This window comes from Psittacula echo, assembly GCF_963264785.1.
Source record: "Psittacula echo genome assembly, chromosome: 5".
NCBI classification, from domain to species: domain Eukaryota; kingdom Metazoa; phylum Chordata; class Aves; order Psittaciformes; family Psittacidae; genus Psittacula; species Psittacula echo.
Window position 1 is genome coordinate 75,669,445 of NC_137739.1, and position 24,755 is coordinate 75,694,199.

Genomic DNA, 24,755 nt, shown 5'->3' on the forward strand with positions numbered 1-24,755 from the left:
GTAATCACTCTGAGCAGCACTTGTTTCTGTATCTCCTCTAAGTAGGTTATGTTTACTGTTCCTTATTAGTTTTGAAGCTCCAGGTGACTGGATCCTGCTGTCTTTCATAATAGTCTTCCTTGGTTTGTTTTGCAGAAAATGATTAAATCAGACAGGGCTGTACACTGAGAGAACAGTGACAATGTAATTTTCTTACATATTATAAACTAGGTCAAGGGATGAAACAGAAAAGTACATGTAATTGAAATTTCTTTTTTAAAAAAGCGATGCAACAAGTACAAGAAATAATAAACCAGGTCTGGAGCATTATACTTATGTAGCTATTACTTTTCAATGAAAACATTTTCTTTTCTAGAGAAACATCTTTGTGTTCAGAGACTGGCTCCATTTCCACTACTTGAGGCATAGTTTAAGCTTCATCTTCAGCATTTCAGTGGTGCTCATGTCCAGCTCTTTAGGGTTTGATGGGAGGTTAGAGAGCTATGTCAGTGGTATCCCATTAAAATAAAGAGCACTGAGTTATCCCTTGCATGGTTAACCTTTTTTTGTTTATATTAAATGACTCTTTTTTTATAAGCTGGCATAGGTATTTCTGTCTCTGCCCTTTTAAAATTACTTATCAGATACAGGTCAGATTTAAAAACAACATTACAATAACAAACTGGTAAAAGATGAACTTTTGAATTTCAAACTCTTAACACTAAACCAAATATGAGAAATTAAGTTATTGTGTGTATTTAGATTTCCAAGTGGCTCAGTGAATGTTTTTGACTCTATTTTAAGAAAAGATATTCTATTCTTTACAATATTGTGGTTTCCAATTGGTGTCTGCTTAGTGGGGGTGGTACAAGTGCTTTATTTGGTCTAATTAATCCATTAGTCTTAATTAGAAGGGGTGCTTGGGGACTGCTTTGCTTTGCCTAGGGAGCTGCCTGAGGCCATCACCAGGCTTCCTGGGGATCAAGGCGGGTGGAAGTGACCTGGGGCTCTTCAGCTGCAGATGGATGTTCAGCCCATGCCACAGGTCTGACATCGACTGTTCCGGGATGCATGGGGTGGGCTGTGATCCTCAGCACCATCCTGCCTTTGGCGTTGCTCCCGTGGGCATCTCCCATCCCTTTCAGCCAGGAGCAGTGAGCCGAGCTGGGCTTCTCTCAGCAAAAATAGGAAGCTGCCAGTCGGAAGGCCGAGAGTAGAGAAGAGGAGCAACCTGAGACGCACCAAAGCATTCATAATTTAGGCTTTGTTTCTGTTATTTCTCATCAGCCTTTATCTGTTATAATCAGCTTAGCCTGCTGACTTCAGCTAGCTGTTTTGCGAAGTCCTGCTGGCATGGAGCTGGGAGCATTGTGGAAATTCCCCAGCACATTGTTTCCCCAGTTTGGCTGGTGTTTTCACAAGTTTTCTTTCACCTTTCCAAAGTTCTCTTTGCTTTTTGGTTCTTTGGGGCATTAATGCTGGGGTAATTGATGATGGCAATTATCCCCTCTCCCCATCCTTTTGACAGTATTTGCCACTTAATGCCACATAGGCACTGGACACAGAGTAAGAAGCTAAAGGAATATCAAGCTATAAAAATAATCAAAGCAAGCAGAGAGAATGTGTTAAATTAAGCTGCCACTGTACTGAGAGGATATGAGTAGAATGTGGTTGTTAGTAATGTCTGTGCATCCTGACAGGCTCTAATAACCCAGCATATGTGGGAAGAGAACAAACGGAGTGTTGTCACTTCCTGTATAAACACATACTGCACTTTCACAGTTGGCTTTATTTTCCTGTTAGGGTGTTTTGTCTCTGCAAGTTGAAGACCTACTTAGATCAGTATTGTTTGAGCCCTGAAAGTTAGACCTGTTTTTATTGCTTCAGTTGGACTTGATTGTCAGTGGGCTGGAAGAACAGCAGTAAAAAGATTAGGCATCTGTTATGCTATAGCCTTTGCACAGTTCAGCTGAACCGGTATTAAAATACCCAGAAAACTTGGGAAACGCATTGGATGTAAGCAGCTATCGGGAGCCATCTGCTGTCAAACTATGTCAGGACTGCCTTTGAAAAAGCTTGTTGTTGTGCACTAAGATGTTTTTGGGGCTACTAGCCAAGTAGGCAAATATATTGTGAGTAATTTTTGTAGAACAAATCTGATTACTCCAATTATTACAGAGTTAGCACTCATGCAAAACTAAGTCTGTGAAAAAAATCTTGACCACCTAAGCCTGAGAAAGAAAAAGGAAAAACAGGATTAAGATGAATTAGTGCAGGTCAGTTTCCTTGTTTCACCCATGTGGAAAGCGGGTACATGTGATGTATAAAAACAAATTGTCTTTTGGTGTGGTTTCCGAAGGAAACAGGGCTTGCTGCTGTTGAGTGCTTATTCCTCTCTGCTCACCTCTCCTGACTCCTCTCCCTTTCCCACACAACTTTCTAACCTGTTGACTAGTCCTTTGCCTGTGATAATTTAAACTTCTCAAAGCTCAGTGCAGGTTTTCTTGACACCCATGCCATTGTAGTTAGGGTTACCAGTCCAAGAGCCACCTGCAGCAGGAGCTCAGTAGCTGGCTGCCCATCCCATTTTGGTGCCTCTCTACTTTGTCGGTACTTCTGTGATTACAAAAGCAGTGTGTGCTTCCACTTCTCAGTTATTTGATTAATGTGGGGTTGTCTTAGGGGCAGGAGCATGTTTATCTGTAGAATAGAGGGCCCAAATCCTTATTTAGGGAACCCAGCTGTAATAGTTCTACGGCTCTTAGAAAAGTTTTGTAAACTATTCTAGAAACCTCCTGATACTGGAGAATGTCACAGTGAGGTACAGGGACACTGGGTGTCATCTGGTACAGTTAACACATTTTTCAGAAACCAGTGCAGTTTATTTTGAAAACCTCTGTGTTTTAAATAAAATAAATGAGCTGCTGCTTGTGTTCTGTTGTGTAAGATCTTTAAAAATAAAACTCCTTCAATGGGCTAAATAGGCATTCCTTCATATCTTTTGTGTTCTTCTGTGTTTTGTTTGCAGGTGCTAGAAACATTTGCTGGACGCCTGATTAGAATAGGAGTTTTAGCAAGGCGGGATATTCCCAGCCTTACAAAGTACCAGATAATTCTAGCAAGAGATCAATACAGAAAAAACCCTTCTTCACAAAGTGCGGTAAATGTCTTTATTTCATGTTACTAAAGTAATGAATAAATAGTAATACTCCATAGTGTACAAATTTTCATTATATGTTTTAAGTTAGATTTTCTTTGTGACATTCTGGTTTTAGCCCTCAAATAAAATATACAACAAAATATACCTACTTTTTCCACATTTCTTGATGCTAATTAAAGGGAGTTAAGGAAAAGGTGAAGAGCTCCATTTCCAAACTGAACTTGTTTTGAGAACTTAAGTAATTACTTTCTTAAGTAATTACTAAGTTTAAACTTTTCCACACAAAACTACATTGCTGTTTCCATTTTTCTGTAAATTGTGTGCTCAAGAGTGTTTAGATTTTTCAAACTTAAAGAGTATTACTTAAAAAATAAATAAAAGTAAAAAAGAAAAGAGGCTGGCTGAGTGCTTTAAAAAGAACATTGGGAAATACACTTTGAAGTAGGCAAGCCAGCTTTTCTGGCTGAAATTCTGTAGCCTGTGTAGTTGTGTAATAAGCTAGTGTTGGAAGATAATACAGGTATTTTGGAGATCATTTTGGAAGTGGGAAAAGATTGCATTCTTTGATTATTAAGAATTGTGTAGTGTGTTTCCTGAAGGTTTTGGAATGTCTTTAAACTGAAAGAGTGTAGATTTAGGTTAAACATTAGGGAAAAACTCTTCCCGTGAGGGTGGTGAGGCACTGGCACAGGTTGCCCAGAGAAGCTGTGGCTGCCCCATCCCTGGCAGTGTTCAAGGCCAGGTTGGACAGGGCTTTGGGCAGCCTGGTCTAGTGGAAGGTGTCCCTGCCTGTGGCAGGGGATTGGAGCTAGGTGATCTTTAAGGTCTCTTCCAACCAAAACCATTCTATGATTCTACAACTGTTCCCTCTGCATTAGTTTGTGCTTTGGCTCTATTTCTCAGATGTCAGTCATTTTTTCAGGAGAATTGTGGTATGATTCCTGCTGCTTATCAACTTCCTAATTTAATGATGAGTCCGTTTTGTTTTCACAGGGAGTACATCAAGGCATAATTGAAGGAGACTTTGCACTTTGTATCAGTTTATATCATGGTTATGAGCTGCTACTACAAATGGGAGTACGGTCATTATTTATCTACCTTTGTGGAATTATGGATGGATCAAAAGGTGAGATGTCTTTAGAAACATCCTTTCTTTGGTTTCCTGTCCTTCTCATTTAATTTACCTCATCTGTGTGGCTAGGTTTGCACAAAACAGCTTATATAACAGATGGGTTGCCAATGTGATTGGTGTTTTGTTCCCCTTCATCCCCATAGGAAATGTGTTAGCACAATGTCAGAGTACATTTGATACATTGAGATAGTAAATGTGTTTTTATGGCAGCAGTTCTGAAAAAAAAAAAAAAGGCACAAACTGAACTTGGAGGAAGTGCCAGTAATATCTCTGGCGAGATAGAGAATAACCATTAAACAATTTAAACTGAGAAATTGTTTGGTCTTGTAAAGCAATTCGTCCCCCTGCAGCAAAACTCATGTGTGCATGAGTTTTAAGCATCTTTGCCAGAAGACTACAGATTTAGTCACATCACACCAGATATTTCTGTCCCAGATGTGCAACATCTTCCATGCTCACTAAGCAAAAAATAAAGTTGTTGTAATCTTTCTCTGTCCCTCTTCTTATTTTCTCAAACGGGAACTGTTTGTACTATTCCAGATGTGGGTACAGCATGAATTCATACAGTGATGCAAAGATACTTTCTGTTCTGGCCTCAGTTGATTTTCCTAATTCTATCACTGCCTATTGTGAATCTTTTGCAACTCTCCACAGTCCTTTTTAAATCTGTTGGGTTGTCACTGCTCCCTGGAAGACCTGGTTTGCTCCTGATACCTTTTTTGAGGGGATAAATTTCAACATGGCAATGTCAGTCCAACTGCAAGTTTCTTTTAAACTCTAAGTGTGGGAGGGGAAGGTTCCAGCTGTTCAGATTAGCTCATGCTGTGGCTATCTGATTTCTTGCTTCATTTTGATTTATACTTCACTGTGTAACTGTGTGGTAACTTAAAAAAGCTAATTTGCCTACAGCAAATTTCCTAGTTTCTGAGATTCCTTAAAATTGCTGTCTGCTACTGAAAGATGACTGATGCAAAATAGTTCTAATAAGTAGGTCTTCTGTACTGGTGTCCTACTAAGTTTGGTTTCTGGCCTGAGCAGGATGAAATTCTTTTTAACATTGACATAAAATCATTCAAGAAACTTCTGAATTTAAGCTTTGGGTAAGCTAAGCTCTTTGGGTATCTGGCAGCATTTCGTAGTCTCAAAAGATGATTTAGGTTGGAAGGGTCTTTGAAGACGATCCAGTTGCAACCTGCCTGTGATGGGCAGGCTCACTTACCATTAGACCAGTTTTCTCCAAGCCCTGTCCAACTTGGCCTTGAACACTGCCAGGGATGGGTCAGACACAGCTCCTTTGGGCAACCTGTGCCAGTGTGTCACTGCCCTCACTGTTTGTGGATTGTATGATATTTCTAGTACTAAATGGTTGATGTAACACTTTTTAGTTTACCTGGTCCCAGTAGTAGGACCAGGCATCTGTCTATACCTACATTTTTCATGCTTAAGTTAATGTTTTCATGTTTAAATTCTGTACTGGTGTCTTCCTTGAAAAAAAAAAAAATTGGTACCAAACAATGTTATTTTCTAAAGCTAACGTGAAAGGAGCTTGCTGCTTCTGAGAAAGCTTCTCTTTTGGATAGAAAAAATATATTCACTCCAGAGATTACATGCTAAATTATTTCAACTTTTTACAAAGGGTTAACCCGCACAAAGAATGAACTTGGTCGCAATGAGGACTTCATGAAGCTTTATCAGCAGCTCAGAGACATGTTTTCAGACACATCTTCAGTGAATGGGAATATTTACAAGAATAAAACAGGTCAGTATTTCCCTTTCAGAGGGAGAATATTTACATTCTGTTTAAATGAAACAGTAGATACCTCTACATAGTTTGTAGATGCAGGAATGCATTTGCTGTGATATTTTCAGCTATATTCTATTTTCTAGGTTGTTTTCCCTAGACTTGTATCCATGTATCCACCTTCTTTTGGCGGTTTTAGCTACCTTCAAACAAGTTTACTATGTTTGAAGTTTTAAATTTGATTTAAGATGAAAGGTTAAAATAGTACTGTTTGACAATGCGTCTTTTACAGTGTGACTGTAACAAGAGTAGCCACACTTTCTCAGAAACTGGGTTTAACAAATGTGCTTCATGGGTAGTTTACTAATATGCTTAGGGAATGCAATAAGAACTAGTGGCAGGAATTTGTATGTCTGACTCGGATAATTATGGGAAGAAATAAAGTTCACTAAACCTTCATACTTCTTGCAGGTTTAGTTACATCCTTAATGGCTTTATTTCTTTTTCAGTGTTTGAAAATAAAAAGGAATTTATCTATAGCCATCCAAAACTGAAGAAATTGGAGGAAATTGTAATAGAACACTTCAAGTCCTGGAATAAGGGATGTTCTGGTAAGTGTCAACAACTCACGGAAAAAGTATCTGAACAGTTGAACCTGTGGATGAAAACTAGTAATTTCCTACTGATTTATTTTCTAATTTTTTCAAGTGCTTCTTTATTGTTTTGTATGTTTGTATATCTTCTGTGTGGAGGAGTTCTCTTGAGAAGAACTATACCATGACATTTCTTTAAGAAAAACATTCTGTAAGTTATCACTAGTCATTTCATATTAACTGTTCTATCAGCTTAGTAAAACAGTGATAGTAAACTCATTCCTAATGCTACTATGTTTCATGATTTTCATAGTCATTTAATTTGTTCTGGAAACATTACTCAGTGCAGTGCTGCCACCGCCTCCTGAAAAGTTATGATCCAACATGTTTGTAGATCTTAAAGATAAAAGTTCTGATATCCATCCTTGTTGCCAAGCATAACAAACTGGGGCACTTGTTTGAAGTTTAAAACCTTCGATTACATTTGTCTGTTTTTCATTTGTGATCATCTTGACTGAAAGGGAGAACAAAAACACGTCGTACCTTAGCATGAGATTATGAAGCAAAGAATTCGAATCATTCAGATGTCTGTGGTTTTAGAAAGTTTCAGCTGTTGCTGAAACTTCTTTTCACCTTCTTGATCCAGCTGTTGCTTGTAGAATGATGACAGCAGTACCTATAAACTTGTTTTGTGACTTCTTCACTTTTCCCCGTGTCTGTCTGGATTGTTGTGCTCTGTGAAGTCCTGATAATTTTTGACCCACCCTTCTGTTTTGTTTTGGGGTTGGGTTTTTGTATTTGTTGGTTTGGTTTTGGTGTTTTGGTTTTGGGGTTTGTTTGTTTGTTTCATGAGGGTTTGTGTGTGTGTTTGTTTTGGTTTTATTTTGGTTTTTTTTCCCCCCATCTCAGATGCTTGATTGTTAGAATACACTTTAAATGACTTCTGCATTCCAGTAGGCAACTTCAAGTTTCTTCATTTCTGCTTTTGTTAGCTTAGAATATGTCCAAATATATTTAATTCAATTACTTTCTTCTTCCCCATCCTCTCTTCCCATTCGTATTTCTTTCTGTCTTCCCTGCCTCCCTCCTACCTCCCTCCACACCTCTGTCTTGTTTCCTCTAACATCTTTCTGAGCTATTGCCTCAAATTTTGTGTTCTGTGCTGGAGTTACTTTAACCGAGTTTCATATTTAATACTCTTCCATCTTCTTTTGGTAGCACGGATTTTGCTGTCATTGAATCCCATCAGACATGTTTTTTCCTTGCATTGTTGTTCAGACATGTCTCTTAGTCTTATTAACAGGTAATAAATTACCAATATTTCAGTTTTGTTTTTTGTGTCTGCGTCCATGAACCTCAGACTTGAGTAGGCATGAACTATAAATATTTACTGTTCTAAATACAAAATTACAGTAACTGCAGGAAGAAATACATCAACATTTATAGCATAATGGGTAAGCTGTGGTAGCATATCGAATCATACCTTGAGCTAGGTATGTCAGGTTTTCCCTCTCCTTCCTTCCTTCCTCCTGATCCCTGTAACCTCCTTTATCCTCATAACTAATACGCAAGGCAAGGCCATAGGGAATATAAGGCAACATTCTGATCACAGTTTTTTAGATGTATGCAGTTAAATTTAAAGCAAGTACAAACAAACAGTCCTGACATCTTTGTGTCTAAAGCAAGGCAAGAAAGCACTTTACAATTCACAGTCTGATCAGAGTTGCAGGCATTTTAGTAACTAAGCTTATGCATCTTCAACCCGAATGCACTGGGCACCAGACAAAAATAGTGAGGCACTGCCAACTTCTCTATTTGCCTTCTTATTCACTGTGTCATAGTGTCTCTGATGATACCCTTTGAGCAAAACCTGTACTTCTGTGCCCAACCCAGGCAAAGCTGCAGGTTGGGTGGAGAAGTGATTCAGAGCAGCCCTGCAGAAAAGGACTTGAGGATGCTGGTCAATGGGAAGCTCAACATGAGCCGGCAGTGTGTGCTCAAAGCCCAGGAAGTCAACCATGTCCTTGGCCACATCACCAGCAGCATGACCAGCAGGTCGAAGGAAGTGATCCTGCCCCTCTACTCTGCTCTCGGGAGACCTCACTTGGAGTATTGTGTGCAGTTCTGGTGTCCTCAACATAAAAAGGACATAGAACTGTTGGAACAAGTCCAGAGGAAGGCCACGAGGATGATCAGAGGGCTCGAGCACCTCCTGTATGAAGACAGGCTGAGAAAGTTGGGGCTGTTCAGCATGGAGAAGAGAAGGCTGCATGGAGACCTCATAACAGCCTTCCAGTATCTGAAGGGGAGGCTACAAGGATACCAGAGAGGGACTCTAGGAACTTTTCATCAGGGACTGTAGTGATAGAACAAGGGTTAATGGGTTCAAACTTAAACACAGGAGATTTAGGTTATATATAAGGACAAAATTCTTTCCTGTGAGGGTGGTGAGGGACTGGGACAGGTTGTCCAGAGAAGCTGTGGCTGCCTCATCCCTGGCAGTGTTCAAGGCCAGGTTGGACAGGGGTTTGAGCAACCCGGTCTAGTGGAAGGTGTCCCTGCCCATGGCAGCGAGGGTGGGGTAGATGATCTTAAGGTCCTTTCCAACCCTAACTGTTCTGTGATTCTGTGTTTCTGTGATTCTACCCTCACTCCCTGTTTCTTGCAGGTAAACTCTAAATTTACACATACACCAATAACTACACCCTAAATGCCAGGTTTAGACTCTGATGGAATAGAGTACAACCCATGTCCTGATTTCTCTCTCCTCCAGACAAGAATTTGTCACAAGTCTGTCAATAAAAACCTTAGTATTTATTAAGATTCCAAACATAACCACATGTATCTTTGCTCCATCAGAAGTCTCTGAAACAAAAGCCCAAATCATTTAGGTGAGCAGTGGAAAATACGTTTGATTCAGGAACTCATGTAAGTGTGTGGTACCTCTAGGGAAAACAAACAAACAAACAAAAGCAAACAAACTCCCTGAACTTAATTGTGCTTTGTTCCAGTTACACATTGTTGAACTACTCTGAATCTTGATTTACTTTGTGAATGCCTGTGGTTTTTCTGTTTGGTTGGTTGGGGATTTTTGTGGTTTTTTTTAATGAATAACTACTCTGCAAAGCATTTTCCTTGAAAAGCCTGACATTTGGGGTGGAAAAGAGAGTATTAGTAACCTAAGTCATTAGCCATATCAGGAACAACAGCAGCTCTTCATTTGAAATGCAGCCTCTCAGATGAGAACATCTGGCTGTAGTGCCAAGTTGCTTGTGCAAACTGAACTGTTTCTAACTAGTGATAAACCAGGTTAAGTCTGAGCTTCCTGACCATGTAGCTATTAACCTTGCTTTGCAAGGTGCACTTACCAGCAATTCAAGTGAACGTTCTGGCCAGACCTTAAGAAACATTGTCTCAGCATAATGAGCTTCTTCCAGCTAATCTTCAATACCTGGATTACTTGTCAGATTGATTATGGGCTGCTAATGTCTTGAATTTTGTAAGTCTGTGTTTGGATAAAGTCAAGGAGGTAATGGCAATAGTGTAACATTTTTTTTTTACAGTACAGGGACAGATACTACTGAGCATTATTGCTATTCATGTCATGAGAATGCGCTAAAAGTACGTATAGAATAAATGTTGTTCAGAACAAATTTAGAAGAGGAGAATCATATGAAGTCATGTAAGATATATCCAGCCTGCACTTATTCTGGAACATTTAGCTTGTTAGTCTGCTCAGGATAGCAAATTATGCAGAATACATTCTATCAGTGTTGCAGTAGAATATCATAGAGTAATTCAGACTTGTTGGAAGGGACCTCTGGAGACCCGTGTGTCTAACGTCCTTGGCTGTCAGCCTCAAGAGTGAAATCTGTTTTGACTGGAGGAAGCCACCTTCATGATCTACCTGTGAATTAAGGGCTCATCTTAGACAGAAATGTGGAAAAATGGTTCTTTTCAGCTTTTCCTTTTTTCGTTGAGATACTGAAAGCATTTCTGCATGTAGATACTCACAGCTGAAAACTATACTGGGATTTCCGATAGTTGGTCAGAAATATATATATACACACACACTTATCTGTTACACTTAATGCTTTAACATCAAGAAACAGCTTGATACTGGAATTAAAGGCATAGTGTACAACTGTTGTCAAGCACCAAGTGCCTGCTCTTTATATTTCAGGGAAACAGCTTACATTCACTCTTGAGAATGTTAATTCCTTATCTAACCTTTCTTTCAATGACATAAAGCTGTTTTGTGAAGAATTGTGTAAAAGAGGAGACCTTTATCCCTAGAAATCTATTTGATTTCATCTGAGGGCTATGTCTAAGTAAGGCATGCAAACTGTGCCAATTTCAGTTGTTCACTGTATCTTTTTGGAGATTCCCCTTTATAAGATACTCTGGTTTGACTTTGCAGCATGCAGTAATATGTGTGTTGTTTTAGCATTTGGATAGGATAAACAGAAGATGACTGCTCAAAACTTGTGTGTTGCTTAACTTTTGTTTGTACTCATGAAGACAGGTCCTTATATGTTTAAAAAGAAGAATAAAAAGCAAGTTGAGTACCCAGAAGACAAAATCCATGATGGTATAACATAAGAATCGTGGTTTTGGTCAAAAACACTTTGCTAAGAAACTGCATATCAATGCAATTATTTCCCTCCTTTCTTTGAAAAGGGAAAGTAATCTTTTCTACTGAAGTGACAGATATAACCAATTGTGATGACAGATCATTCAAAAATAACAGATTATTGTATTAAGAGAAGTTTTTGCGTATTTCTGCTGTCATGAGGATCCTAAGCTGTAAAACTAGAGAAAACTTGCTGTAGTAAATCATACAAAGTTGATGCAGATCTCTTATATTCCACTATGCTGTATCCTAGACTAATGGTAACAGTGGTTTTATTCCTATGTATTGCTGACCTCAGCTGACTATGGGCAGTTAAGTAGCAGATTTAAAAGTGACATTGTAGGCTCTTTGGAAGAAGGTATCTTAAACTTCAACACACTTGCCCTCAAACCTGAGCTTTTCAAAGTGACGTTAGAAATGGTACCTCAGATGTAAGACACTCTCGCCGTAGTTGGTGTAAATTCTCCAAAATTATGATACTGCTTTGATTCCGAAGAGGAATTGTTCGAGCAGGTGTATCTCAGAGCATTTTCTAGGGGTTTGGTCTAAACAGTCTGAGAGGCTCCTAATAGTCAGTTATCTTTACTGGAGTTTTTTATTTATTTATTTTATTTTATTAATTTATTGTATTTTCTATATTTTTTGATGAAATTTCTTTTAAAGTCAATTTATTTAAGAAAATCAGAATGCTGTATAGTTGGTAAAAACCTTCCCAGTAAGCATGGTGAGAGCTCTGAATGTGTAGCTTGTGGGATGACCTGTCCTTAAGGTTTCATTGGTTATTATTTTAAAATTGTGCATAAAAATGCTTTTCTGGCTTTTAAAAATGAACTAGACCAAGTGACAACTGGAAGCCCATCTGGGGACACTGTGAATACCAGAGTGATGATCTTCTCATCATTTCGGGACAGTGTGCAAGAAATTGCAGAAATGCTTTCCCGGCTCTGTCCGGTGGTTCGAGTGATGACATTTGTTGGCCACTCCACAGGCAAGAGCACAAAAGGCTTCACACAGAAGGAACAACTTGAGGTAAAGAAAAGATGAGACTTGTATTAGGAAATAGCAATAAAGAGTATTAAATGTGTAAATTACTACATGAGTATCGATAGAGATAGTATGGCAGAGACTGAACTTTAAAGTGTCATTAGTGACTTTCTGTGTAGTTCAATTGCCTTCAGAGTTTCCAAAATTATACTCACTGAACAGAATGTAGAAACAGAAATACTTTCTATATTACATTGTATTAGCAACTGCTAGCTTTCATGTATTTGAGAAGCTAAAGAAATATTCAAATACTTAGGGATTAATTTTTTTTTTTGTAGGTAGAAAAAATAAGATCTATCCTTAAATTTTGATCCAGAAAAGTAAAAAAAAAAAAAGAAAAAAAAAAAAAAAAACAAACCAAAACCCAAAACCACAAACCAAAAACCCCAATAACCAAAGAAAAAACAATCAACCCAAATATTTAATTGCAAAGTTGGGAAGATCAATTTTAGAAGGATGCCGTGGTTGGAGTCAGATTAAGGTGTGCTTTTTTTTTGCTTTATTTTAGAATTGAAGAATTGACATGTTGATGTTAACATCAGCATGCGACTAATCCAGAAACACCAAGTTTTGCAGTTTTAAAATATAAGTTAATTTTTTAAGCTTCTGTCTCAACCTAGAAATATTGATTCTATGATTGCAAAGTGTGTATAAAGGGCTTTCTGGCTCACCTGCTAAATCTAATTTTAATTGTTTATTCAGGTGGTGAGACGCTTTCGTGAGGGTGGGTATAACACTCTGGTCTCTACCTGTGTTGGGGAAGAAGGCTTAGACATCGGAGAAGTTGATCTCATCATCTGCTTTGATGCTCAGAAAAGCCCAGTTCGCCTTGTGCAGAGGATGGGCCGAACAGGGCGCAGGCGGCAAGGCAGGATTGTGGTCATCCTCGCTGAGGGACGGGAGGAACGGGTGAGTGTGTAGCTTGCTTCTCACTGGGAAAACAAAATAGCCTGTTCCAGGAAAATCTACACTGTGCATTAGGCCCCACAGCAGTCCTGACCACTCCTAGCAATATTTTAACTGTCCTATAGAGAAGTAATACTCCACGCTATTCTAAAAACATATGCACTTTCTCAGTGTGAAGGGCTTCAAGCCTTTGTTCTTAGTAACACTCATTTTGTAAATGATAAAATGAAACTCAGAATATACAGTGGTTTTGTCAAGGGTGCAGCACGACATGTGGAAGAGATAGAGATGAGCTTTGAGCACAGGAGGGCTGGAAGCGTCTCGCCCTGAACTGCTGATAACGCTATGCTTTTAGACAAGTACTTAGTGGTAGCAGACTTGCATCTGAGGTCTGAAGAGATCAGCTTAAGTGGAAATCTACTTTCTCTAAATTCCTGAACCTCAGCACTCAACTCGGAGTATAATTAATCATCTCTGAGTGCAGACTGCCCCTTGGGAAATCAATGTACCAGTGGAAGTCTAAGCCTTGAATTGTGAGCTGTGGGAACCGATCTTCAGCTGCACCAAGCTGCTGCCCAGCTTCATCTTGCAGCCTGACCCAGGGAAGCAGGCTTAGGTAGAAGGAGGCAATCCCTGCTGACATCGCTCTGGGGAGGGTGATTGCAGAGGAATATGAACCTGTATCTTTACAGCTTCATCATGCAATGCCTGTTTGAATGCAAGGCATTTTTAGAGTCTACCTCACTGTTCTGGCTGCAAACTGATTTTGTTCTTTGCTGGTTTTTACTAGTGAGGTTGGTTCTGAGTTGGATCAGGTTTCATGACAGAGAAGTCTGAGGTCTGTATAAGCTAGTTGTAAACCCCAGATTTCAGAGCCTTGCTTTTATTTCATTTATTCCAGTCACTGTTTGCCTGTGGTTTAAATATGTAGGCAGCAGGGATTTAATTCTAAATGAGTGTCCAAAGAATCCTGCCTGAGGGGGAAAAAAAAGTTGCTTTGAAGGGATGTAAAGTCAAAAAAAGTGAATGGTATTTGTGAATAGGTGTTTTCCAATGCTGTTTCTGAAGATAGTTTACTACTGAAAGCTCTGCCCTGTAGTGGGATATTAAAATAGCGCCTTAAATTCCTTGGAGTTTGACTTAAGTTAGTTGGATTATTGGGCTGTCAGAAATCGTCGAAGCAGAACCTTCTCCTAGGTAGAATAGTAATTTTAGCCTTGGTGGAAGTTTTTGTGGTTTGTTTGGGTTTTGGGTTTGTTTTTTTTTTTTTGAGATTGTGAAATAAACATAACTGCTGAACAATATATTGGCTTTGGTTGGTTGCTTGCTTTTGCTTGAGTTTTGCGGGAGGTTGTGATTGGTTTTGTTTTTTTGTTGTTGGTTTTTTGTTTATTTGATGGAGTCATCTTTCAGATCTATCAATGTGGAGATTATTCCCCATCATATAATTTGCAGCTAAGTAATTAATGGTCTCATGTTAAGTCATGAGAATTTGTTTGTTTTAAATCAAACCACTTCAATTATAAAGCTTTTGAAGACATTTTATTGGGAAAATTTGGCAAATGCAGGTCTGGAAGTTTGAGGCTTGACAAGAATTTCTGTTACAGAAGTGTTTTATTACTCTGCTCTGGTCCCTGCATTTCTGCACCCGGTTTAGCCATCCCGCATGGAAGCGCATTGTGTCTCAGCCATGCACTGCACATCACACGGTGGCACCCTGCTTCCCTGAGCCCTCAGCTTATGATCCTTCTACCTCAGCTGAATTCTAAGATGTGCTGCATTTGATTCGGGTGTTTTTACAGCTGTTAGCTGCTGATTTGAACTGGTAGGAAGGGAAGGGCTCAGAGGCATAGGAACCTCACAGCCTCTCAAGCTCCTCTTGGGCCCAGCTGACATTCCCTGAAACAAAGGAAATGGAAACATACTGTCTGTACAGCACAGTAGCAATTCTGTTAAGTAATGCACTGGGTAACACATCCCCCCTCCTCCCCCCAAAAAAAACCAACAAAAACAACTAAAAGACCTTTTTGCCTGTTCTAGGACTAAAAAGACATCTATTGGAATGCCTGAGGGGTGGTTCATTAGAGCTAGCTATTAACCTCTTCTAGTTTTAGTCAGAGAGCATCTTTTTGTGTCCTTCTCCTCTAATTCCAGCTTCCAAAGATCATCTCTCAAAAGAATATAGCTGCCATACTGTCATACTCAGAGCTCTTAGGCAGACTAACTGGGTGTACCGTCCCCACTGGTGACCTGTCACAGAGACTCAGACAAAAGTATTAGGACAAGAAAAACCCAGGGTGCAATTGAAAGGATTTGGAGCACATATGACATTAACAAATAATCTTATGCCTTTTTTTTTTCCTTGACCTCATTTCCTTGTTTCTCAAGTAATCTAATTTACATCATCCCTATATCTGATGCAGAGTGTAGTGTACATTCCCCAAGGCAAGGGATGTGTTTCCTTTCTCTCAGGTGCTGTGGCTTCTTTTGATCTATTTACAGAGTATGAAAAGCTGTATGTTGTTTTATACTTTGTATTATTTGGAACTTAAATAACAATTGCTGTTCTTTGGTACTTCATTGCTTATTTTTGTACATTTGCTGTCATTGTTTTCACAGAAATTATGATATTCACAGAAGAGGCAACTGTACTGTTGGCTCTCAGGGCCTTGCATTGTATTTTTAGTTGTGCTTAGGGAAGAGAATAAAAACAAACAAAAAAACCCCAAGCAAAATCAAAACCAAAAACCATCTTGATGAGGGAACGTAAAGTAATGAGATGCCCCGCAGACACTCAGGTGTTCTTTTACTTTTGCTCAAGTCATGTGAAAAAACAGTCACACAACATATGATTTGTCTTCTGTTTTACAGACTTACAATCAAAGCCAGTCTAACAAAAGGAGCATCGACAAAGCTATTTCAGGGAACAAAATGCTTCATTTTTATCAGCATAACCCACGTATGATTCCAGAAGGTATAAATCCAAAGATGCATAAAATGTTTATTACTGCTGAAAAATACGAACCAAGTAATTCAAGAACGCCTTCCAAAGAGAGAAGATCTAGTTCCCTCCAGCATAAATCTGCTCTTTTTTCCTGTGTCACTGGTAAGAGGATTATGACGCTTTCCTAAGTACTGCGTAAGCTGCTATCTCATGTCATTATTATCAAACCTGTGTGCTCATGTGAGTTTTGGTTCTTTAGCAAAAATGTCATTTGTGTCAGCTGTAGCCTTTCAACTGTGATAGTGTGCTGGCTGCTGCTTCAGTTCCTCATCTTTTAATGCCCTAAAATCACAGTTCAGTCCTTAAATGCCTGTACTTCAAATCAGACAAGTGTTTCATCTTTATTGAGCTTCTCATGGAGTCAGTGACTGAAGGTCAGAAACTCCAGCTACAAACAGAAGAGGCAGATATAAATTATGTCTTCTGAAGACTTCTCCTATATCTATGCCAAGTGGTATCATTGTCACTTAAATGTTTTGTGATAATTATATACCAAACCTGGTTTTCAGCTTTAACAGTTAGGCTTAATGTTTGGGGTTTTTTTAATGCAAGAAATGTATGTCTTATACCTTTGTAAATCATAATAAAGCAGAAATGCTTGAAAACTATAAGATTTTAAGGGGAGGAAAAGGAGAAATCGAGGGTAGGATATTTATGAATTGCACATGTCCTTGGAGGAAAATTAATCTAAAAAGAGAAATGGTTCTTTTGCTGATGCAGTTGCATGGCACTGAAATGCTCAGTAAATGGAACAAAATTACAAGATACGAGGAAAGAGCTAAGTTTTTTAAATGCTTAGAAGTCCACATGCTAGATCTCTTTGGTTAAGTCTTTTCTGTAAAGACCAATAGCAACCTCTTGAAATTCCTGAAAGCCTTGGCAAACTTTGTATTTTGGTACCTGAGTGGTTAGACTTTAGAGTCCCTGGTTTTAACTACTTCTGATCACAACATCGAAAGGAGAAGCAAGCTACAAAATCAGAAATGAGAGGCAGTAAGTACATAAAGAAAATAATATGCTGAGCATGTTTCCTGCTGAGCATTTCCAAGCCTGTAATTACCAGGTTCTTTCTGTGTGAAAGAGGTTGGCAGCTGCCACAGCAGAAGTGCATACTGTGTGTGGAGATCTATCAGCTGCCAAAGGTGAACACTATCAACTGCCCATCTTGCAAACGTGTTACATGAGTGCAGATCATTAAGCACCAGCTTTGTGTTGAAGTCCCCTTCATTTGTGTGTGAAGGAAGTGTCTGTTTCCGATTTTAATGACATCTGAGAAAGCTCTCTATTTTTTTTTTTATTTTTTTTCATTTTCTTCTCTCCTTATTTCAGTGCCTTTTTCCACATTAGAAAATTGAAGCAGTGGTACTGAATAAGCTGTGTGTGTTTTTATTTATGCTGTATTACATTTCACTTGTTCAGCTGAGGTTTAGCTGAGGTTCAGGTTTGTCCTTGAAAGAATACATCTGCACAGATATTGTAGTACCATGGGCAGAAGTATTGTAGCAATCTGAAGTGGTTTTCTTCGTTTCTAGTTAAAACTAAATATCTCCTGTTTTTCTTGATTTGAATTTATTTTCTGTTAATTGTACATTATCCTTCCACTTCAAAACCTCTTTCATAAATTGTATCTGTTTGTCAGTACCAGAAGGACACATTATTCATGTCTTGCCTCATTGCTAACCCAGTGTTATCTCCACTTGTAGGAGCTTTTCTGCGAAGAGTACAGCAACAAGAGCAAAAATCCCATTATTCGGTGGTCCTCTTACATTGTTTCTTCTAAACTGAGATTCTTTACTCTCTGTTTTTCTAAAGAGCTTGCTAAAATTGAGCATATTTAGTAAGTGCAGTAAAATCAAAAAGCACTTGAGAGAATATTTCTGTGCTTAAAATGTCTTGTACTCACTGGAGGAAAAATCTCTGGACAAGTATTTTTGGAGACAGGACATGGTTTTTATGCTTATTTTTTCTTACTTTATAAAATGAGAACAACAATCCCACAATAGAATTGAAAAGGTGAAAGTGCTGGAAGTCTGGATAATCAATTTTAGCATTATTGTAAGTTCTCTGCCAGTCTCTGGTCTCTGTCTCTTTTCTTTTTTGTTAGGTTTCACTTGATGTACAACCTCAGACCTGTTCGACCTTGTAATGTATTTCCTCATCTAAGTTGAGTAGAACAACAATGGCAAGGGTTAAAAATGTTAAAATGTAGAAGTGAGAACTTGCAGAATAGTTTGCTTAAAAGTCATTTTCCTTCAGTGTGTGATCTGCTTCAGTTTCCCTCCCTGTGTAACAGCAACTAGGTTGTGTGACCGAAAAAGAGTTTGAAAGTAGAGTTCAGTCCCTTCTTTCCTCCTTTAGCCAGGTATCTTTGTCTGCACTGCAAGAAATTACTGTTTCTAGTGAAGGGAAAAGTTGAGCAACCTGTAATTTAGGCATTAACCTGCTGGACCACATTGCTTGTCTGCTTTACCAGCCAGGGGTATTTCTTTCCATTTCCCTCAGGGAGATATGTTGTGCTTTCTTCATGTACAGAGTCTTTTTTCTTGACAGCCAGAAATACTTGCTTGGCTCAGAAAAAGAAGCAGAAAGCCTACAGCTTTCGAGAAATACCTGTTACTGAATTTTGCCCACTGCTGGAGGCATTCATGCCTGTATAGTGTTGCACTGTGGCTATCGTAAGATCCCCTTGTTGTCAAAAATTCTTGTCCTCTAGAGCTGTAACACAGGGAACTGAAGCTATCTGTTGTTCTTGGTGTTTCCTTGAGCATATCTGGATGGCAGCTGTTCACCACCTGAGCTGTTTGGGAAAGTTTTGATACACTGTCTGAACTACTGACTAAGAGCAAGACAGAACCCAAATCAGATCTGTTTGTCTCAAAAGTTTTTCCTCTACTCTCTGTTTTTTCCTACCTAAAAACTTGCTGTTTGAAAATACATTGTTGGTTCCTTGGTAGGCCATCTTTTTGCTTCTTGGTTGTGAAGATAAGTCTTAAGTGAGGCAGCAGAAGTCACTTTGAACTGGCCAAGGGTGTTAGTTTTTGTTTACAACTGTGGACTTTTTTTGGCCTTTACTTTCTACCTTGTCCAGGTAATACTGTCCAGATTTCCAGGCTAATCCAAGATTGACATACTCTGTCTTGGTGTGTGGGTGCTGAATATTAACTGCTGGAGCAGACCTAATACTTAACTGTTCTTACAAACAATAGAAAAGGCTATTTTCTGATAAGCATTCTAAATTTTCATTTTCTTCATGTCTCTTTTTTCCTCTACTGGGTCCTTGAACAATGTGTTAGCTATAATGGAGTGTACCATCTCCTAAACTTTAGTCAAAATTATCTTAGTAGCAATATTGATCTTCTGGATTTGTTTGTTTTTTTTAGTGTTTGGTTTTGTTGTTGGGTTTTTTAATGATGGCCTTAATAGAACTTCAGTGTTGGTTAGTTTTTTCCAGCAGTGAAAGACTTTTTCTGAAAAGGACTTAAACCTCGTACTCTGAACTTTAAGGGTTCTGTTTTTGAGTCTCTAACAAACATTGTCATGCCATCCTATGGATACACAGTCACTGGCAATTGTAACTTGAGAGGATTGAGAGGTACAGGCTGATTCCTTTTACGTGGCATTAATTCAGAATTGGGTGTTGGCTTCAGATTGATCCCAAGTCCTGTCTGCAGAGTGATTGTTGAATTAATTTAATTGTTTTACTCCAAGCTTCATACATCTGGGCTGAATGCAGTCACATTCTTAGCATGCTCTTAACACTGATTCTTTGGACGTTCCCTTGTTATTAACACGGATGGCTGTTTTGAGGGATTTGGCATTTTTTGGATAGTGGTGGTATCAAGGCTTGTTGTGAGACTGCCAAAAATGATTTCATTTCCTCATCATCGTTGGAGCGTACTTGCTCAGACCCAGCTGCCATATGATCACTTATCTTGGTTTTACCTGTACTCCCACTTGCACATATGAGTCTAAATAAAACTCATGAGATTTTTTTGCTTTCTCTGCTCCTGGGGAATTTTGGTACTCTTTTTGTTTCTGCCCTACTGACTAACAAATATTTTTGCCGCAACAAATTAATGTTGCTTTCCTGTATAGACACATATTTAGAAATTTGGGCCATGTGTTTTACCTGTTTGCTACACTGTCTTCAGGGCCTATGTATTTGACATATGTATTTAATTCTGGCTGTCTAGATCTTTGCTTATATGATGCCTGCCCCCAAAACAATCATTTAATAGATAAATTTATCCAAATTATAACACATAAAACATGCAACACTGTGTTGATACTTGTTTCTGACATCAGATTCTCTGTATCTGGTTTTGCTTGTGGCACAGAAAAGGTATTTTTTTCTTTTGACTGATATCATACAAAGTTCTTTTTATTCTGTGTACCCTTTTTCTTAAAGCAGGTAACATTTTCCTTTTGTTATTTCCCTCCCCCCATAGGCCAAAAACAAATGCATTGTCATGAGAATTGGTCTCTGTCGTCTGAGGAATTTGAAATATGGGACAGACTTTACAGGATTAAGGAAAGTGATGGAATAAAGGAACCGGTATTACCTCAAGTTCAGTTTGAAACTTTAGAAAACCTGGAAGAAATACCAGTGAGTTTAACTGAAATGTGAAAGGTGACATGAAGCCTAAAGGATACTCTAAGTAACAGAATTAACCCTGAAGCTGAAGGAGGTCTATATTAGAATATAATTTTGAGAATTATATGTAAATTTTTGAGGTTAAGAATTTAGGATTAGATGTTTGAAATGGGGTTTTGAGGTTTGATCTGTAAATTAAAAAAAATACATTAAGAAGTCTTTCAGTATCCATTAAACTTTTGTTCCTGTTTTTATGAATTTCATGCAGGATGCTGTTTTGTGATGGTATTGTATCAACACTTTTTCATTCCCTTGTTTACTGAACTGTAGAAGAGTTACTGAAAGAAAACCTCAAGCTTTACAAGCTCTTTTCTGATTCAGAGAAGTGGAAATAGTTTTGCTAAACAACTTCCTGATTAAAATCTCCTAACCCATCTTAATTTCAAACTGCAGAAGCACAAAGAGGAGGCTACGCGTGAACTTTCCTTATCTGAATGGAGAATTTGGCAGAGTCGTCCTTTTCCTACATGTGTGGTTGATCATTCAGAGCGTTGTTACCATTTTATCAGTGTTATGGAAATGATAGAACTGATGAGACATGAACAGGTAAGGGGTTTACATTTGGATGGCTGTAAACAGGCACAAGTCTTTAATGCACAATTAGAATATTTAAAAAATGAATGCTCTAGTTCTGTCAAGTCAGCTGAAACAAAAAGTGGAGAAGTGTTTGGGGGGGGGCTAAGTTAGTCATTGTGAAGTGAATAATGTGTATTTAATTTTGGCTTGAAATATCTCTTACTGGTATTCTGTTATTCCTAACTTTTTCCACAGAAGTTGTTTCAAAACAGTGTTTCCCTACACAGTAAAAACCCCACATCATTCCTTCTTTAATGGATCCAAGTATCAATTTTTTACAAAAGACATTAAATAAAAAAAACTACATATGTCAAGGAGTGAAGTCACTATTAAAGCTATTCTAGAGTGTAATAGGAAATGGAAATAATTTTGTATCCTGTATGTACATCAAATGCACTCCATAAAAATATTTCAGGAATGTATTGTATGTTTGAACATAGTTGTGGTTTGATGCTTTTTGATTTGTTTTCTTTGAAAGCTTTAGTTAAAAACCTAATTGCTTCTAAGAATTAAAGGATAAGAGGAGGGCAGTCAAGCAAACATGGATCTAAACCATGTGGGAGATGAGAATTTTGTTTACTAACAGTTATAGATAGCAGATATGCCTTTGTGGTGAAAGATACAGACAAGAAAATGTGTGTAGAGGTTGGATCTGTTGACAGTGGCTGAAGACTTCAGTTGTTCACCATGCTCTTTTTTGCCTCCAGTTTGTCTCTTCTATGTGCCACAAATACCGCTTTTTAGTGCGTAGAAGTTTTCTAGGTCATCAGGAGCTGTTGCTAAGCTGCCAGTTTCCTGAATAACGAGACTAATCAAGGAAGAGAATAGCGACATTGTGGTTGTACTCCTCACTAGGGAAGTGTATTAATGGAAGGTTGTAAATAAAACTTTCAGAGCTAAGATAAGCTTCTCTGCTTCATCATAGAACAGTGGCATTCTTGACTTCTTTGAGAATCTGTGTTCCCAAGCTAGGGTCAAGAACATACTGCCAGAGCGAGGACTTTGGGGACAGTTCAGCTATGGAGAACTGAAAAGTCAAGAGGTAAAGAAATCATTACAAAATACAGAATTGCTCTTCTAATTGAGGATTTCCCTCCCCACCACCAAATTAGGCACTTGAAATATTTGTGACTAAAGTTCCTTTTGTGAAACTGCATTAATATCAGAAGTTTGTTCAGGTTCCCAAGCACCTTCAGGGTTATAGACGCTAAACCAACATCCATCGCCCTTAAAATAATTTAAGAGCAAATATGTTAGTCACCAAGCAAGTCTTCAGTCTTCTCCCCCAAACTCTGCCAAAGTAAGTGCCATTAATTATAAGCAAAGCAGAATATCAAATGCTTACTTTCACAAGGAAGCATTTACAGAACTTTTACAGAGGTAGGTCTACCTACTGTCCCTCATGGGAGTGAGATAGCCCAGCTCACCTACCTTTGCTCTCTGCTATGCAGTGAATAGAGAGGTTGTTCCATCCCAAAACTATGGGGAGGCCCAAAACTATGGCTTTTCACACTGTGGTCATCACTTTACGTTTTGCTTAGCTTCGATGATGGCCAGCAAGCACAAGCAGGATGTGTTGGTGCTGTGTTCTCTGTGTAGCTCTTTGCTCAGAATTCCTGCTGATGTGCCACAGTAGCACACATGGTCTCACCCTGAGTACTGCGGGGCAGTCCTGCTTACAGCCTGCTGCAGTGCTGCAGAGAGCTTTCAAACAGCAATGCAAACTGCTCTAAGATCTGTGTCAGAAAAGAAGGGATGCCCTTATTAATTGATAGCAAGTGATAAGCAGTTGCCTTTCACTATTTCTAATGTAACAGCTAAATGTCAATTTAATTGTGATACATTGTAGGTAATGCTCTCGCAATCGAAAGGCTGGGACTGCCTGTTATTTTTGTTCCGCTGCCTCCCAGCTCAGAGTTTCAGGCATTATCTGGATTGATTTCCTGCCAGCTTTCTCTGGGCTGTCTTAACTAGTCATAGGTGGAGATGCTGAACTTTTTTATCAGTTAGAGAAATCATAATTGGATGTCACTGGCGTACCACAATCACCTTGTAATGACTCCACTGAATAGGAGAGGTTGCAACATGACACATCACTCCAGCCTATTGAATCCTTCCAGGGAAAAACAGAGCACTAGCAGTAATCTGACAAGGTTGACAAGATAGAAGCTGTAATCAGCACTGACACCCACTTTTTAAACTTCAGTTGTTGGCTTCTTTCTTACCTAAATAAAATTGTCAAGGTGCAAGGACATCAAAGTTTCACGATAATCATTTCACAAAAAACAAAGGTGCAACATGTCTTCATCTATTTTATCAGCAGTGACAGGGGATTTCTTGTATGCAAATGTTATTAATATTTTCTTAAGTCATCCTTGACTTCTTGGAAATGCACAGACAGCCTTCCCAAGGAAAGATATGTTCTCACTGAAATGCACCAAAGGGAATGAAAGTGAATGCTGTATGTTATTTTTACAGTGTAATTGCCTTGGAGTAGTTGCTGTGCAGTGGCAGTCCTTACTCATCATACAGATCACACAGCAAAAACTTGTTGCCCTGCAATTTGGCAGAGAATAATCTTCCATATGTGTGAGTGTGGGGAGGTGGTTTTGGTTTCCTGTAACCACCAGTCTTCTCTTAATTCAGTCTTCTTACAGCTTCAATTCTGGTGAATCAGAAAAGGCATACAGAGAAAAATGAGTATAATTATAGACTGAATCAGACCATAGAAACTTTCATTATAAAATATCTTCTTTTCTAAAAAAATCTGTTCTAAACCATTTCTGTTAGTCAATGGCAGTTGAGGGCCATCACTATTACCACAGAGCAGTTCAGTTTGGACCTGAGAGCTATGGTCCAGTCCAGGACCTGTGTAGATCAGGCAGCTGGGGCCTTGACAAGTCAAGTCTTTGGGATCTCCAGGGCTGGAATCCCACCATTTCTCTGGACCCCTGGTTCAGCATTTGATCACCCACATGGTGGAAAAATTTCTCCTAATATCTAATGGAAATTTCTCTTGTTTTGTATTGTGTGCATTAACTCAGCATACCTCTGGGAAGTCTGGCTCTAGCTTCACTCTGCTCTTAAACGAGATGAAGCTGGTAGTAAGATCTTCTCTTTATCTTCCTTGGACATCCTCATGCTCCAGCCTTGTGACAGTTTTGGCTACTTCTGCTGGACTTGATCCAGTCCAAGATATTTCATAGAATCATAGAGTAGTTAGGGTTAGAAAGGACCTTAAAATCATCTAGTTCTAATTCCCAGCCATGAGCAGGGACACTTCACCCTATACTGTGTTGCCCAAGGCTCTGTCCAGCCTCGCCTTGAGCACTG

General features: G+C 38.8%; 1 protein-coding gene across 1 annotated transcript in view; it reads left to right on the plus strand.

The window, feature by feature from the left end:
- Positions 1-24,755, plus strand: part of FANCM (FA complementation group M) — a 73,066-nt gene that overhangs the window by 22,736 nt on the left and 25,575 nt on the right. Inside the window, exons 5-13 of the mRNA XM_080619028.1 lie at positions 3,008-3,139; positions 4,133-4,265; positions 5,908-6,030; positions 6,522-6,623; positions 12,074-12,267; positions 12,985-13,191; positions 16,060-16,294; positions 20,641-20,798; positions 21,240-21,392. Coding sequence (XP_080475154.1) covers positions 3,008-3,139; positions 4,133-4,265; positions 5,908-6,030; positions 6,522-6,623; positions 12,074-12,267; positions 12,985-13,191; positions 16,060-16,294; positions 20,641-20,798; positions 21,240-21,392 — 1,437 coding nt within the window. The remainder of the gene's footprint in view (positions 1-3,007; positions 3,140-4,132; positions 4,266-5,907; positions 6,031-6,521; positions 6,624-12,073; positions 12,268-12,984; positions 13,192-16,059; positions 16,295-20,640; positions 20,799-21,239; positions 21,393-24,755) is intronic.